We start from the raw sequence: 16,481 nt of genomic DNA, 5'->3' as shown, positions 1-16,481 counted from the left end.
ATAGGGCTTGGGAGGGCCGGATTTAATTTGCCTGACTCCCCATTTCAATCCTAGTCTTGTCTTCTTCTGGGTCCACTTATAGCCCAAGAGTCCCTGTTCTCCTACATCAGGGGTGTCAAAGTCCGTCCTGGAGGGCTGCAATCCAGTCGGGTTTTCAGGATTCCCCCAATGAATATGCATGAGATCTATTAGCATACAATGAAAGCAGCGCATGCAAATCCTGGGGAAATCCTGAAAACCCGACTGGATTGCGGCCCTCGAGGAGGGACTTTGACACCCCTGTCCTCCATCCTCGTGTCCGCAATATCTCCTTCTCTTTCCTCAGCACCCGTCCATGTGCCCTGCCCTCTCCATCTTCTCCTCCTCCTTTTCCTGGTCACCCCTGAACATTAGCCCCTTTCTCTGACCCTCCCCAGCCCTCCCTCACTTCCAGTACCAACCCCCCTCATCTCAGCATGACATTTACCATCAACCCCCGTCCGTTCCCTGCTCCCCAGCCCCAGCATCGACTCCCTACCAGCCAGCTTCCGTCTCCTCCCACCCGACGTATTCCTTTAGGAAGTGGTGAGGCTTCTCCCACCACGTCTTCGGATCTGGGTATTTTCTGTTTCATGTGAGAACAGGAAAGGGCTTTTGTTGTGCAGAAGAACACAGCAGCGTTGTGAAGGGTGAATCAGTGAGGCAGGTTTCAGCGTGCTTGAAGGCCAGAACAGGAAGCCGCTATGTGAATGCTGATACTAGTCATCAGCAAGTCATTTCTCAAACTGTTTTTCATGCAACGTCACCTATGTGCATGCTTTCCCTTTGAAAATTGCCTCTGAAAAAGCGCCCAGCAAGATTTGTATCTGATGTTCCCCTCGAGTCCTTTGTTTATTTATTTTCTATACCGTTCTTACAGAGAGCTCAGAACGGTTTACATGAATTTATTCGGGTGCTCAAGCATTTTCCCCGTCTGTCCCGGTGTGTTCACCAGGGGCAATGGGGGGATTAAGTGACTTGCCCAGGGTCACAAGGAGCAGCGTGGGTTTGAACCCACAACCGCAGGGTACTGAGGCTACAGCTTTAACCACTGCCCCACTCTAGAGATCAAAATGTAGCAAAAGTGAGCCAAGTATAGAACAATCAAGTCATTGTGACATCACTGCTGAGGTTGGCCCTTATTGGTGGAATGAGGTATTATGACATCACAATACCAACTCTGGTTATCAGAGGCTGAAACTTGTCACACTATTTATTTCTTCAGTTTTCTATACTGTTCTCCCAGGGGAGCTCAGAATGGTTTACATGAATTTATTCGGGTGGTCAAGCATTTTCCCCGTCTGTCCCGGTGTGTTCACCAGGGGCAATGGGGGGGATTAAGTGACTTGCCCAGGGTCACAAGAAGCAGCGTGGGTTTGAACCCACAACTTCAGGGTGCTGAGGCTGTAGCTTTAACCACTGCCCCACTCTAGAAATCAAAGTGTAGTAAAAGTGAGTTAAGTCTAGGACAATCAAGCCATTGTGACATCACTGAGGAGGTTGGCTCTTATTGGTGGAAGGAGGCATGATGATGTCACAATAGCAGCTCTGGTTAACAGAGGCTGAAACTTTGCACACTATTTACTTATTCTGTTTTCTACACTGTTCTCCCAGGAGAGCTCAGAACGGTTTACATGAATTTGTTCAGGTACTGAAGCATGTTTCCTGTCTGTCTTGGTGGGCTCACAATCCATCTAATGTACCTGGGGCAATGGGGGGATTAAGTGACTTGGAGCAGCGTGGGTTTCGTCCTACAACCCAGGGTGCTGAAGTTGTCGCTTTAACCACGGCGCCACCCCCTACCTCCGAAAACCGATTGTATGCCTGGCTGCCCTGCCGGCAAAAAAGTGTGTGTTGGTGAAATGCCATGCATGCTGCTGTCGGCAAAGAGGGCTGACCGTTTTCAGAAAGCCCTTTCCCCCGGCCTCTATCCATCTATGTACAGAAAGGAATTTTTGAAGAATGCTTTTACTGTGTTTGTACGGTTCATAGTCAAACGCGATGAAGACAAAAGCGCGGACAACTGTGAAGACCACTGAGCGCAAGACATCTAAGCACAAGACAACTGAGCGTGAAGACATCTGAGCGCAAGACATCTAAGCACAAGACAACTGAGCGTGAAGACAACTGAGCACAAAGACAATAGCACGCAGGACTTTATATCACAAAATAATAATACGCAACAGAAGAGGCTAGGTAAAAAAATAGTAATTAAAAATGCACTTGCAAAACACAGTCACGTATGACAGTGATGTACCTTATATCCTTACGTGAACGTCTTGTGAGTGATTGTGTTGTTAGCATTTCCTGCACATGTTTTGTAGTTCGCTGCACGCAATTGTCTTGAGCTAAGTTGTCTTGCGCTCAATTGTCTTGCTCTAACTTGTCTGCGTGCAATTGTCTGCGCGCTTTTGTCTTGTGCGCATTTGACTTGCCGCCGTTTGTACAGAGCTAGCTTTTCAATTCCTTCACAATAAATACTCATGAACTACTTTTTAACCATATACATTCTCAAAAGTTTGTGTTTAGAAAGTTATTTTTGGCGCTTTAATAGTTCTCTTAGTCTCCCACAACTTTTAAGCTTGCTTTGCGATTCTTAAGCGAAGGAATGGATATGAAACACCTCTGAGCAGCTTAAGAGTGATACAAGTAGCGGCACGCTTATGCATAACTGTATGGAGTGGAGGTGTCTTGGAGTTAAATTAATTAGTTTTTTTTATTTTGAAAGTACTCCACTTCACTTCTTGGGTTTGAGGAAGAGCTGAAATTATGAGAGCACTTACGATGCAAGAAAAAAAGGTGAAGGGGCCTAGAATTGTTTGTAAAAAGGGTTGCTCACATTCTTGAAGAAAAGAAGTGGAATTTAAATTTTTTTTAAAAAATCTTTATTTCAGGTTTTCTCTAAAGTTGGAGCTGTGAAGAGCTGCAGCATTTCCAAGAAGAAGGACAAATCAGGTAGGATTTTGGGGTGTGACGTGGCCTTTACAAAAGACATCTTTAAAAGCTTTTACACAGATAAATATATTTGCTCGCATGAAACAGTGTCTGGAAAATTGCTCATAATAAATGTAACTTAAATCTTGCTCACTTTTAGCAGTGGTGCAAAGGGGCAGGGGTTGTTTTCAACGGAACAGGCAGGCATGGCACAACAGAGGGAGAGGTAAAGGGGGCTGCTTTGGGGGGATGGGTGTGCTGGGGCCAGACAGAAATCATGCTTTGCTCTGGGGGGGGGGGGGGAAGAAGGGGGCCACGGAGCAGGCAGGCATGGCACAACAGGAGGCCAGGGGGAGAGGGAAAGGGGAATGACAAACAGACAGGGGGCCAGAGAAACAGACTGAAAGGAAGACAGATAGACAGACAGCCAGCGTCCAAGGAGAGAGAAACAAAGAAAAAAAAAAGACAGACAACCAGCATCCAAGGAGAGAGAAACAAAGAAAAAAAAAGACAGAGACAGACAGCGGCCAAGGAGAGAGAGAGAAAGAAATAAAGAAAGACACACATCTGTTCTAGCACCCGTTAATGTAACGGTCTTAAAGACTAGTAATAATAATAGCTTTATTTTTATATACCACTATACCACAAACAGTTCTAAGTGGTTTACAAGGGAAGAGACTGTCTACAAACAGCGACATTACAGAGAACTTTCAAAATTACATTGGCATGTTAAGCTTAGTCAGGTTTATCTGGAAGTGTTTTGGAAGTACATCAGGTTGAAGTGGGATCAGACAAATTTGTCAAAGAGATAAGTTTTAATTGACTTCCTAAACGTTTGGCACGAAAGTGCATTTGAGATGAAGTTGGTTAAACATTTGTTCCATTTGCTTCTTGGAATGATAGTGTTCTATCAAGGTATCTCTTGTAGGTGCAGCCCTTTAGGGATGGAAAAGCGAACAAGTAGGTACTGCGTGTATTAGTTGTGCCTGGGAATTCGAATTGGTGAGACAGATAGGATGGGGATGAACCTGTCATGGTTTTGAAGCAAAGGCAAGCAAACTTAAAAAAGACCCTTGCTTCCACAGGCAGCCAGTGTAGTTTTTTGTAATATGGGCTTACATGGTCTGATTTCTTGAGGCGATAAATGAGACGGACTGCAGCATTTAGGACGATTCTCAGTCGTTTGATGGTTTTCTTGAGAGATCCCAAGTATATAATATTGCAGTAATCTAAGGTACTTAAAAACAGGGATTGAACCAGCAGTCAAAAGGAAAAGAAATCAAAGTAATGTTTAATTGTACGAAGTTTCCATAAAGTGAGAAAGTACAGTTACAAAAGAATCTTATTTCCCTACCAATCATGAAACTCTACTCCCCGGCCTAGAGTCCCTGTGTCTTTTTCTTTGTAAGTGGCAGGGTCTCTCTTGGTAGACACAAATGATCTTTTAAAACCATGCTACCATGTTTCCCCGAAAATAAGACAGGGTCTTATAATAATTTGTGCTCCAAAATATGCACTAGGGCTTATTTTCGGAGAAACATGGTTTCTACCCTTGACACTTGCCGTGTTATACCAATCCCTCCCATCCCTTTGTGTACCGGAGCACCACCAACATCACTGATGACATCATCAGTGATGCAGCAGAGGGAAGGCCCCGGTGGGGAAGGCCGCGAAGCAGTCTAATGGGTTACAAATTCCCTTCCACTTTGCATTGCTTGTTTGAAATTTTGAAACTTACCGGTACATAAATAAGATTTTTTTTTTTTTTTTTTAAATCCCCCTTCCCTTCTGGCTAAAGTCTGCCAGAATAATTGCTGTGAGAACATGTGTAGCTGCAAAATAAAAGGACTGGGGGTTTAAGTGGCTGAATTTTTCTCCTTAAGCACAGCTCTAATTCAAATCTGTTAGCTGTGGCTGAGTATCCAGATAAGTTAACAGGCTGAAGTTGTTCCTGATAGAATTCTGCTTGACTGCGCAATGCAGAATTTCCGCAGAATTGCACAGTTGCACAGAATTTCCTTTTCCCGCAGAGAATCTCAATGATGTCAGCTTCTGTGGGCCACGGTATCAGCACCAATTCCCATATGCTGCTTGCCGCTAACCTGGAAGTCTCTGCGGCAGGCAGCATTTCAGAATTGCTGCCAATACTGTGACCCAAAGAAGCAAGCCTTAGAGTACAGGAGAGAGGAGGAAGGAAAGATGCTGGGGAGGGGAGGGGTGAGAGGAAGGAAAGTTGGTGGCACAGGGGGAAGGGAGGGAGACATGCATGGTGAGGAGAGAGGATGAAATTGCCCATGATAATGGAGGGGAGGAAGGGAGAGATGGTGCATGGAGGGGATAGAGAGGTTTGACCCAGGACACAAGGGAGGGAGAGAGAGAAGTGTTGGATATGGGGGGGGTGGATGAGAGAGAGGGAGATACACAGGAGGGGGAGAAGAAGGGAGATGTTGGATCCAGGAGCAGATTGGCATGATGGAGAAATGTCTGGCAATGGGGGTGAGGGAAGAGAGTGGGAGAAATGCTGGACCATGTGGGAGAGTGCAGGAGGTAAGAGAGGGAAATTTCAGGCTATGAGGGTGGGGAGCGAAGGAAGAGGGAGCAGATGCTGGTCTATAAGAGTGGAGGAAGAAAGACGCTGAGAATAGTAGAACCCTGATGGAGGATAGATATTACTGAGGGTAGAAATATGGTAATGGGGGTACATTGAAGATGAAAGGGAAAGGAGGGCTGTGGAAGAAATGAGATGGGAAATGGGAGAGAAGCCCAAAACTTGAAAGGTAGCTGAAAAGTGAAAGAGGAGAAGGGTAAGAAAGAGGCAGAATGGAGTTAAAAAGGAATGATCAATTTAGTAAGGGAATGGACAGGGGAGAGGAGAAAAGCAGCCGCTTGAAGGAGAATTAGCAGATGATAGGAAAGCAGAAAAGAGAAACTGGAACCAACATGATAGAAAAAGAAAGCATCCACACAACAAAGGTAGAAGAAAAACATTTTATTTTAAATGTTTGAAATGGAATTAGCCAAAAAATTTTGACCAATCAACTTGCAGACTTTGCTAATTTTGTACGCAGAATTCCACCAGGAATATAAAGTGAGCTTTTCTTCTCAGTGACTCTTTGAAGATCTTCAGCATTTAATCCGTCCTGCCTGTTTTTCACCTGCTGCTTCTGCATTTGTGGATTATTGTTCTCTTTCCTTTTCCCTGTTCAGGAGCGCTCCTGTCCATGGGCTTTGGGTTTGTGGAGTATAAGAAGCCAGAGCATGCACAGAAAGCTCTCCGGCAGCTTCAGGTAAAATTGCCTAAGAAGAATGCGACACCACCTTTGTCCTAAAACGGAAATACAGTACTCCCCCGATATTCATGGGGGTTCCGTTTCAGGAACCCCCACGAATACGGTTTTCAGCAGGGGAGACAGGAGAGGGCAGCCGGAGAACCAGCAAGTGAAGGGAATCACTTGTGGTCTGCTCCGACCGTCTCTTCCTGTACTAAAGTCAGGCCTCACCAATCAGGAACTGCTTTGACACACAGCTCCTGATTGGTGAGGCCCGATTTTAGTACAGGAAGAGGCAGTCGGAACAGACCGCGAGTAATTTCCTTCACTCGCCGGCTGCCCTCTCCTGCCCAGTCATTCGCGGTCGGAAAATACCGCGAATGACCGGGACTGCGAATCAAGGACTGCGAATTTGCAGGGAAGCACTGTCCTTGCTGTAATACAGTTCTTTTTCAATTACTTAACCATGCAAGTCTGCTAAACTTGTAGGAGCAGCAGCCGCCACAAATTACCTCTCTTAAGCGTCTCCCCCCCCCCCCCCCCCCCCCCCCCCCCGTTTTGGAAATAATTTTATAACTCTGCTCTTGAAAAAGGCGCACATATTTTTTTCAACAAAAGTAGGATATTTATAACGTCCTCCTGCTATCGCTATAAAAGTTGGATGTTTCATGATAAATATTAGAGTTGCCACTTATTGATCTCCCCCTGTGGCTTCAGTGAGTTGGTTGAACACAAGTTATGTGTGTAACTTTGAAAATTATCCCTGGAAATATATTCACCTATATTTACAGCTACTCTTCATCATGCACAGATTGTTTCTTTTTCGTTTTATTTGCATGCTTGTGTATGTAGTTTTAGAAGTCCGTGTATGTGTGTTTGCAAGCCTCAGGAACATCTCCACTCAGCCTGTGTAAAGATTAACAAGGTGCATCATTTTACAAAAGTCTGCTTGTGCATTTGAAGCACTAATCTTGTGATTTTATAAACTTTTTGTATGTAAAACGGTGCAGAAATAGGCATCTGTAAAATTGGGGTTTGTACATGCATCGGACCATTTTGCAGAAGTATTCTGAGGCCTGAGATGCGAGCTCTTTGTGGAAAAAGTATACTTGGATGTTCTTACCTTTGTTGTATTGCATTTCTGGCTGTACATTTTTTTTATTTTCTTAAATGACTAGCAATATGTGATGATAAATTTAAAATTCACTAAAATAAAGAGTAATGGAAAAAAAAAAAGCTCTCACCATCTGAATGTAAATTCTTTTCTGGGAAATAGCAACTTAAACTTTTGTCCAACAGATATCACGGGCCAAAATCATATAAATACTTTAAAAGGGAGGGTCTGAGCTTTAAAATGAGCTTTGTTAAAAGGAAGCCAATGTAATTGGGCTAAAATGGGAGAAGCATGCTTCCTAACTCCCATCTGTATTAATTTTGCATTTTCTAGGAATGTCAGTGTTGGTTTTTAAAGATTTATGGAATGTGATTTGCTTTTCAGCATTGCATGGTAGACGAGCATCAGCTGGAACTGAAACTGTCGGAAAGGGCTGCCAGGTGAGTTGCTCACTTTTCTCTTAGGGCTCCTTTTAGCGTTTTTAGCGCACCCAGGAAATTACCCCGCGCTACCCTTCTGGAACTAACGCCAGCTCAATGCGTGCGTTAAAGCAGGTTAATAAAAGGAGCCCTTCATTTTGCTTTTTCCTTGCTCATCTGATAACTTGGCTATAATAATAAAGCCCAAGTCCACAGCAGGTGAGGCTGGTCTCAGTTGGGTCGCTGGTCTTTGACCAGAGGGCCGCCGCGTGAGCGGACTGTTGGGCGCGATGGACCACTGGTCTGACCCAGCAGCAGCAATTCTTATGTCCTTAACTCTCTGGTTTTTTCCATATAGAGGGTGAGGTTCATTGCTGCCTTGGCAGGTACACAACAGATTCTGGAGATCCTGAAAATAGAAGAGTGAAATGGTTTGGGAAAGGTCTTTCAAGTTTCTTTATTTTTGATATACTGTCTATCAAAATACATGTCTAGACGGTGTACATTTTAAAAGATTATAGGAAACAATAATTTATCAAATATTAAAAATACTGGACAAATTCAGATTAACATACATTAAACGAAAGGAAAGTAGGGGAGGGAGAGGTTGTTTGAAATACATTGAAGTAAAATTAATAAAAAAGGATGGCAAGTGAGCAGCGGTAAAGACATTAGGGGGGGGAATCATTTCAAAAGAAGTTTTAGATGTTTCAAAGCTACACATGAATCAGGGAATTAAGAGGCAGAGGCTGATGCTCAAGAGTAAAAGCATCTTTAAAGCGGAAAGTTTTAAGTTTGGTTTTATATTTTCCGAGTAAGTTCTCTAATCGAATGTGTAGTGGAAGGGCATTCCGCAGAGAGGGGGAGGTCACTGAAAAGATGGATTTGCGCGTAGTATCGTAAAACAATTCCTGTATTGACAGGATAAAGAATAAATGTGTGAATTTCCTAGCTGAAAACCGATCCAGGAAGAGAGATTATAGAAGATATTGAAATTCTGTTGTGGTCAAATTTTTTTTTTTTTTTTTTTGTTTCAGTTCAAAATACAAATAATTAATACAAACATTAACTACATGAAACAGTCCAGTTGTACAGACCTTAAGTAATATACAGGAAAAGAGTAACCTCTTGTTTCGTTACCTATCCCTTTTTATTTGTTTATGAATTGTATTTATCCTCTTTTTTTTTCTCCTCCTTTTTCAAGCGTATTATTTTATTAAAATTAGTACTACCGTATTTTCACTCATATACCGCGCACCCGTGTAAAACGCGCACACGGGTATATAGCGCGGGAAACTGTAATTTATGTAAATAAATTTTTATATACCGCACACACCCGTATACCGCACATGCCGCCCTGACTCTCCCGTCGCCGCCCGACTCTCCTTTCGGCCGCCCCGACTTTCCTCTCCCTCTTGAAGTCCTGTCCCCACCCTGAAAGCCTGATGCCCCCCCCCCCGACGTCCGATTCACCCCCCCCCCCATCATCATGTAGAAGCTCCTACCGTTGTCCTGCTGCTTCCTCTTCCGGCGGTCCCGGCCCTTCTGTGAGCCCTGCGTCTGCGCTGCTTCCTCTTCCGGCGGTCCCGCCCTTTCTCTGACGTCAGAGCAAGGGTGGGACCGCCGGAAGAGGAATCAGCGCAGACACAGGGCTCAGAGAAGGGGCGGGACCGCCGGCAGAGGAAGCAGCAGGACAACGGTAGGCAGCTTCTCCATGATGGGGGGGGGGTGGGGAGGCTGTGGGGGTGCGAGCGGTCCTTCGGGGTGGGGGTGCGGGTGCAAGTGCGAGCGGTCCTTTGGGGTGGGGGTGCGAGCGGTCCTGCGGGGGGGTGAATTGGATGTCGGGGGGGGGCATCAGGCTTTCAGGGTGGGGACAGGACTTCAAGGGGGACAGGAGAGTCGGGGCGGGCGAAAGGAAAGTCGGGGCAGCCAGAGGAGAGTCGGGGCGGGCGAAAGGAGAGTCGGGGCGGGCGAAAGGAGAGTCAGGGTGGCCAAAGGAGAGTCAGAGCGGGCGAAAGGAGAGTCGGGGCGGCCAGAGGAGAGTCAGGGCGGGCGAAAGGAGAGTCGGGGCGGCCAAAGGAGAGTTGGGGCAGGCGAAAGGAGAATCGGGGCGGGCGAAAGGAGAGTCGGAGTGGCCAGAGGAGAGTCGGGGCGGGCAACAGGAGAGTCGGGGCGGCATGCGCGGTATACGGGTGTGCGCGGTATATAAAAATTTCTTTACATAAATTACAGTATCCCGCGTGCTATACCCGTGTGCGCTTTTTACACGGGTGCGCAGTATATGAGTGAAAATACGGTACAGAGGTGCCTTAGAACGCCTAAGGGTGGTTTCCAGCATTAACCATGTCTACTTTATCCTTAGGCGTTCTAAGGCGCCTCTGTAGATGCAATTTTTTTAAACAATGTTTAAAACCTTTTAAATTACTTTTACCAATTAAGTTAGGCGCATAACTTAAGGTGCTGTTTATAGAACATGGTCTTGCATGTATAAGAGTTTTGACTTCTTTTTTTGTGGAGCTAAATTAAACCTTTTCTGTAGTAGCACATCAGATTGGTCAAGACGCTTGAGTTAGCCGCTGCAGAAGCTGGGCTGAGTGGTCAACTTTCAGAAAAGCCACCTGGAGCCGATGCAGATCTTGGAGTATCTAGTCATCTGGTTTGACACAAGGGAAAACAAAGTGTTTGTCCCAGAAGCCCACGAAGAGAAGCTTCTGCATTAGATACGGGAGTTTTGGAGGGAGTCTGCTCCGATGGCCTGGCAGGTGCTGGGATCAGTGGCTGTGACCATTATGCGAGTCCCCTGGGCATGGGGTGCACTTGCTCCCTCTCCAGGATGCGCTCTGCTCCTGATGGTGCCCGCAGAAGGATGCACTTTGCCAGCAGCTGCCTTGGAAAGCAGAAGCACATCACAATCGGACCTGCTGGTTGGAACCCCAGTCTCTCACCAGAGGAATTCTCCTTTGCATCGCTGCATGGCTGTTTCTCACAACAGACGCCAGCCTGTAAGGTTGGGGGACACATTGCGAGGGGCGTCCATTTCAGGGATGCTAGTCCCCTTCCCAGAGGAAGTGGTCGATCAACCGCTTGGAACTTCGAGTCATCCGCCTGGTGCTTCAGGCATTCTAGAGCATGCTGCAGAGCAAAAACGATAGTTTTCTCAGACAATGCAATAGAAGTGGCCTATGTCCATCGCCAGGGGAGCATCAAGAGTGCTGCTCTATGTTTGGAAGCCCAGATCCTGTTTCAGTGGTGGCAGGAGTGGACATTATGCAAGCGTATTTCCTCAGCCAAAAGACCCTGCATCCTGGGAAGTGGTCACTGTCTCAGGAAGCCTTCACCAGCCTTGGTGGGGGTGCCCGACATTCGATCTAATGGCATTGGCAGCAAAGTTTCAAGTTTATTTAAAATTTCTTATACCGCCCAATCAGTCTTCTAGGCGGTGTACAAATTTGTAAAAACAAAGGACAAAATTTATCTAAAATAAAAGTTTGAAGTGACACTACGTCACCAAACTCTAACTATAAAAACTATTAAAAACGCAGACAAACAAGAACATAGGGTAAAAGAAGACGCGCTCGGTTTTTCAGCCAAAGATACAAGACAAGAAGTAAAGGCCTAGACACTTTGATGCAATTCTGGCCAAGTTGTCTTTATGCCTTCTTTCTGTGGCCCATGATAGGCAGACTTCTGTGCAGGATCAAGGCGCACCAGGGACTGGCGATTTTAGTGGCACCAGACTGGCCATGGCCAAGGCAACCGTGGTATGCAGACCTGGTCTTCCTGCAAAGCGATCAGTCTCAAACTTCCATGTCATCCCCAGCTGCTCACACAGGGTCCAGCTACCCTGCAGGATTCAGAACACTTTGGTCTTATGGCATGGCTTTTGAGTTTGTGGTGTTAGCACGTAAAGGCCGTTCAGATGGAGTGGTCTCCACCCTTCCAAGATGTAGGAAGAAAGCGACCATAACAATATATACAAAAGCCTGGAAGCGCTTCCAATCTTGGTGCGCTCAGAGGAGTGAGGACCCAAGCTCGGCACCGATCTCTGTGGTGGTCGCCTTCCCGCAGGAAGGTCTGGAAAAAGGCCTAGCGGTTGGTTCCCTGAAAGTTCAGATTGTGAAGCTCTCCTGTTTTGGGCCTAGGATTAATAAGAGCACTGTAGCCATGCAACCAGATAGGGCTAGGTTTTTGAGGAGCACGTCATGCCTCCGTCCTCTGGTGCCGACAGCCTTTTCTAGCATGGAGGGTTAATCTGGTCCTCCAAACGCTGGCTGGAGCAACCTACAAACCTTTGAAGCCAGCTCCTCTGATGGACCTTTTTAGTGTCGGCCCGATGAGTGTCAGAACTTCAGGCTTTGTCGTGCAGAGATCCATTCCTCAGAATTTTGGATTCAGGTGTGATCTTAAGCGTAGCCTTAGGGTGAAACTTGACCATGTCAGGCGCTGGATTTAAATAAACCACACACATCCTATTTCTGTGAGTTAAGTGGGTACATGCATAATAGCTCTTAGGTACCCTGCTAGCCCTTATGCAGGTCTGTGTGCACACATGCACATAATGCTAGTATTCTAAGCATTTGTGCGATGTGGAATTGCTTTTAACCGGATATTGCTGCAGTGGTTGGAGGGATTTTCTCTAACACTGCATATTGCCACTGAAAGACATAAGAACATAAGCAATGCCTCTGCTGGGTCAGACCTGAGCAGTAATCCTCTATTTATACCCTTCTATTCCCTTTTCCAGCAGAAAAATGTCCAATCCTCTCTTAAATCCCAGTACTGTATTCTGCCCTATAACGTCCTCTGGAAGCGCATTCCAGGTGTCCACCACACCTTGGGTAAAGAAGAACTTCCTAGCATTCATTTTCAATCTGTCCCCTTTCAACTTTTCCGAGTTCCCTCTTGTTCTTTTATTATTCGAAAGTTTGAAGAATCTGTCCCTCTCTACTCTCTCTATGCCCTTCATGATCTTGTAAGTCTCTATCATATCCCCTCTAAGTCTCCTCTTCTCCAGGGAAAAGAATCCCAGTTTCTCCAATCTTTCTCTCTCTCTCTCTGTCTTCCTTTCTCTCTCTCTCTCTCTCTCTCTCTCTCTATTTCTCTCTGTCTCCCTTTCTCTCTCTCTTTCTGTCCCTCTCTACTCTCTCTATGCCCTTCATGATCTTGTAAGTCTCTATCATATCCCCTCTAAGTCTCCTCTTCTCCAGGGAAAAGAGTCCCAGTTTCTCCAATCTTTCTCTATCTATCTCTATTTCTGTCTCTCTCCCTTTCTCTCTCTCTCTCTATTTCTCTCTGTCTCCCTTTCTCTCTCTCTTTCTGTCCCTCTCTACTCTCTCTATGCCCTTCATGATCTTGTAAGTCTATCATATCCCCTCTAAGTCTCCTCTTCTCCAGGGAAAAGAGTCCCAGTTTCTCCAATCTTTCTCTATCTATCTCTCTCTCTTTCTCTCTCTCTCGCTCTCTATTTCTGTCTCTCTCCATTTCTCTCTCTTTCTTTCTAGCTCTCTCTCTCTATTTCTCTCTGTCTCCCTTTCTCTCTCTCTTTCTGTCCCTCTCTACTCTCTCTATGCCCTTCATGATCTTGTAAGTCTCTATCATATCCCCTCTAAGTCTCCTCTTCTCCAGGGAAAAGAGACCCAGTTTCTCCAATCTCTCAGCGTATGAAAGGTTTTCCATCCCTTTTATCAGACGTGTCGCTCTTCTCTGAACTCTCTCGAGTAACGCCATATCCTTCTTAAGGTATGGTGACCAAAACTGGACACAGTATTCCAGGTGTGGGCGCACCATCGCCCAATACAGCGGCAGGATAACTTCTTTTGTCCTGGTTGTAATACCCTTCTTGATTATACCTAGCATTCTATTCGCTCTCTTAGCAGCTGCTGCGCACTGTGCCGTCGGCTTCATTGACCTGTCCACCATTACCCCCAAGTCCCTCTCTTGGGTACTCTCATTCAATAACATCCCTCCCATCGTATAGTTGTACCTTGGGTTTCTGCTTCCCACATGCAATACTTTACCACACACAGAGGACACGTATGTTTCATAGCTGCCCCCAGACATACAAGTTCATGTCCACTACTGCTCTTCAGCTTATCCAGCACATTGGAGTGGCAGACTGCATTTAGTGTTGCGCATGGCAAGATTGGCTTCAGCTGAACAACTACTTATCACTTATATAGCACTGAAAGGCATATGCAGCGCTGTACATTTGACATTTATAGACAGTCCCTGCTTGAAAGAGCTTACAATCTAATGTGGACAGACAGACAACATATATATAGTTCTAGTTCATTTTGGATGTGATCACATAATTCAGCATAAAATTGTTAGAGTAGCTTAAGTAGTCGGTTGATACCATATAGTACTCAAGATATACTGACTTTTTCCTGAAAATTTAGACTGTCATATTAACCTTTGGGAAAACAGTGACCTCACAGACAGTGATACACTTTGCACTTATCTTTGAGCAGTAGAATTCTTTTCCATCCTGGTCAATAGTTTGCACTATTGATTTTTTTAATAAGTCAGTATGTTTGTTTTGCATAGGGCTGCATTTTGATTAAAACATTGTTAATAGTGATTAATAATTGGTAATTGTGTGATTAATCGTGCTATTAAAAGACCAATATCAGAAGGAAGCAGAGAGATACATTGCAAAATTTGGCCTTCCAATACAAAATTGAGAATAAAACACTTTTTATATCCCAGGAGAAGCAGGCATGTCACATGTGGGTGACGTCATCTACGGAGCCCCGATGCGGACAGCTTTTTCAAGCAAACTTGATTGAAGATTTAAGTTTGCTCTGCTGCTCCACGCATGCATGCCTTCCTGCTCCACTAGAGGGCGCATCCCCTCCTCGTGGTCTCCAGTTCAAATTTTTCCGCTGAGCCTAGAAGTCGTGTATTTTTAGGCTCTGCCCCAACTGCCTTCTAGCACCGCGATTTTTTCCTTTTTTTATCGATTAAGTTGCTGTGCGCGTTTTTTTTCTTGTTTTATTATTTGTTCCTGCTTCGTTTTGACCGACCTGGAGGCTTCCGGGTCGCCGTGGCTACTTCGGCCGCGGCCAGTTTCGTTTTCTATGTCCCGGCCTTTGACCGGCTTTAAAAAGTGCACCCGGTGCGAGCAGCTTCTTTTCATCACAGACCCACATCGCCGGTGCATCCTCTGCCTGGGGGCCGCCCATCCAACCGATTCTTGCCCCCAGTGTGCTACTTTTCAGAACCGGGCCCTCCGTCGAAGGAAAGCCCGCATGGCGGATCTTTTCACCACCGACCAGACCGCTACCTCGGCCTCGAGGTTGGCCTCGGCCCCGAATACCTCGGCACCGCCTCAAGACTCGACCCCAAAGTCCTCGGGTACGCAGAAAGCCTCGGCTCCGGGTAAGTCTCCTCTTCCTTCTTCAGGTTCCGTGCCGGCGAAGAAGCCAGCCTCGGGGACACCGATGGCGCATGGTGGAAATTCCATGCCTTCGGCCCCAGCGAAGTCCTCCAAGCCCTCGGGACGTGCCTCCACCACCCAGGAATACTCAAAATCGAGGTCGCCCTCGGTGGAGTGCACTGCGGCATCGGACATGCCCTCGATGCTGTCCGTGCCCGTTTTCCAGGACATGCTCCGGGCGATGATCTCGTCGGAGCTGTCCGCTGCACTGGCCCATCTACAACCGGCCCCGACCTCGACCTCGCGTGCGCCGGACCAGCCTGAGCCTCGCGTCGAGCCCCCTCGGGGCAAGGTGCGCCAGCCTCGCCGCATCCCATCCTCCTCGGATTCCTCGCCGAGGCACTTGAGACGCTCGCCCTCCACGGACCGCCGCGGGGCGAAGCGTCGCTCCAAAATGATCGATACCTCGAACCGCTGTACCTCTAAGAAGGCCCGGAGTTCTCCCATTCTATGGGGTCGTTCCCCGACGCCTCGTGCGGGACCGCTGAAGGTGGTGGAGTTATCACTCTCCAACCCTCAGATTATCCTAACTCCCCCTCGGTCCGGGGCTCCGAACCGAGGTCCCAGGCTTTCGCCAAGGGAGCCCGGGTCCAGGTCGCCGATTCAACATCGATCGGTACCTCATACCCCTGCATCGTCTCCGAGGGGCTCCTCGAGACGACGCAGGTCCTCGACCCCGGAACACTTCCGCAGTGTCTCCCCGGTCTCGGAGCGCGGGTCGGAGCTTGAACCTCGATACTCGAGGGAAGCCTCCCCGTCCTCTGCCCGACGGAGGTCTCGTTCACCGTCCCCACACGGGGCTCCGGGAACGTCCCGCCCCTCCTTCACTCGCTTTGTCCAGGACATGGGCCACGCTCTGGACTTAGACCTCCAGTCCGACTCAAGATACTCTAAGGAGTACCTTGCGGAGCTGGATATGCTGTCACCGCCCAGAGAGTCCCTTCGCCTACCACTCAACCCGGTACTCCAACAGGCTTTCATCAGGAATCTGGAGACCCCTATATGGTAACGGCTGTCCCCTCCAAAATGGAGTCCAAGTACCGTACAGTACCCTACCCGGGATTCGAGCACCCACAGCTCTCCCACCAATCGCTGTTGGTAGAATCTTCCTTAAAAAAGGCTCACCCATCCCGGGTCTCAGCGGCGGTCCCCCCAGGTCGAGAGGGTCGGACCCTTGACAAGTTCGGCAGGAGACTGTACCAGAACTCTGTGATGGCCTCTAGGGTGCAAAATTACACCTTCACCTTCACGTCCTACCTGAAACACCTCATTGGACTGCTGGGAGCCTT

The 16,481-nt window shown here is 47.1% G+C and overlaps 1 protein-coding gene across 2 annotated transcripts in view; it reads left to right on the top strand.

Annotated features, from left to right (window-relative positions):
• RBM19 (RNA binding motif protein 19) overlaps positions 1 to 16,481 on the top strand; it is a 285,015-nt gene that overhangs the window by 126,971 nt on the left and 141,563 nt on the right. For both annotated transcript variants that reach the window (XM_033955717.1, XM_033955718.1), the window contains exons 18-20: positions 2,913 to 2,973; positions 6,160 to 6,239; positions 7,720 to 7,775. In XM_033955717.1, the coding sequence (XP_033811608.1) occupies positions 2,913 to 2,973; positions 6,160 to 6,239; positions 7,720 to 7,775 (197 nt within the window). The remainder of the gene's footprint in view (positions 1 to 2,912; positions 2,974 to 6,159; positions 6,240 to 7,719; positions 7,776 to 16,481) is intronic.

This window comes from Geotrypetes seraphini, chromosome 8, assembly GCF_902459505.1.
Source record: "Geotrypetes seraphini chromosome 8, aGeoSer1.1, whole genome shotgun sequence".
Taxonomy (NCBI): domain Eukaryota; kingdom Metazoa; phylum Chordata; class Amphibia; order Gymnophiona; family Dermophiidae; genus Geotrypetes; species Geotrypetes seraphini.
This window is presented reverse-complemented; position numbering and strand designations above follow the sequence as displayed.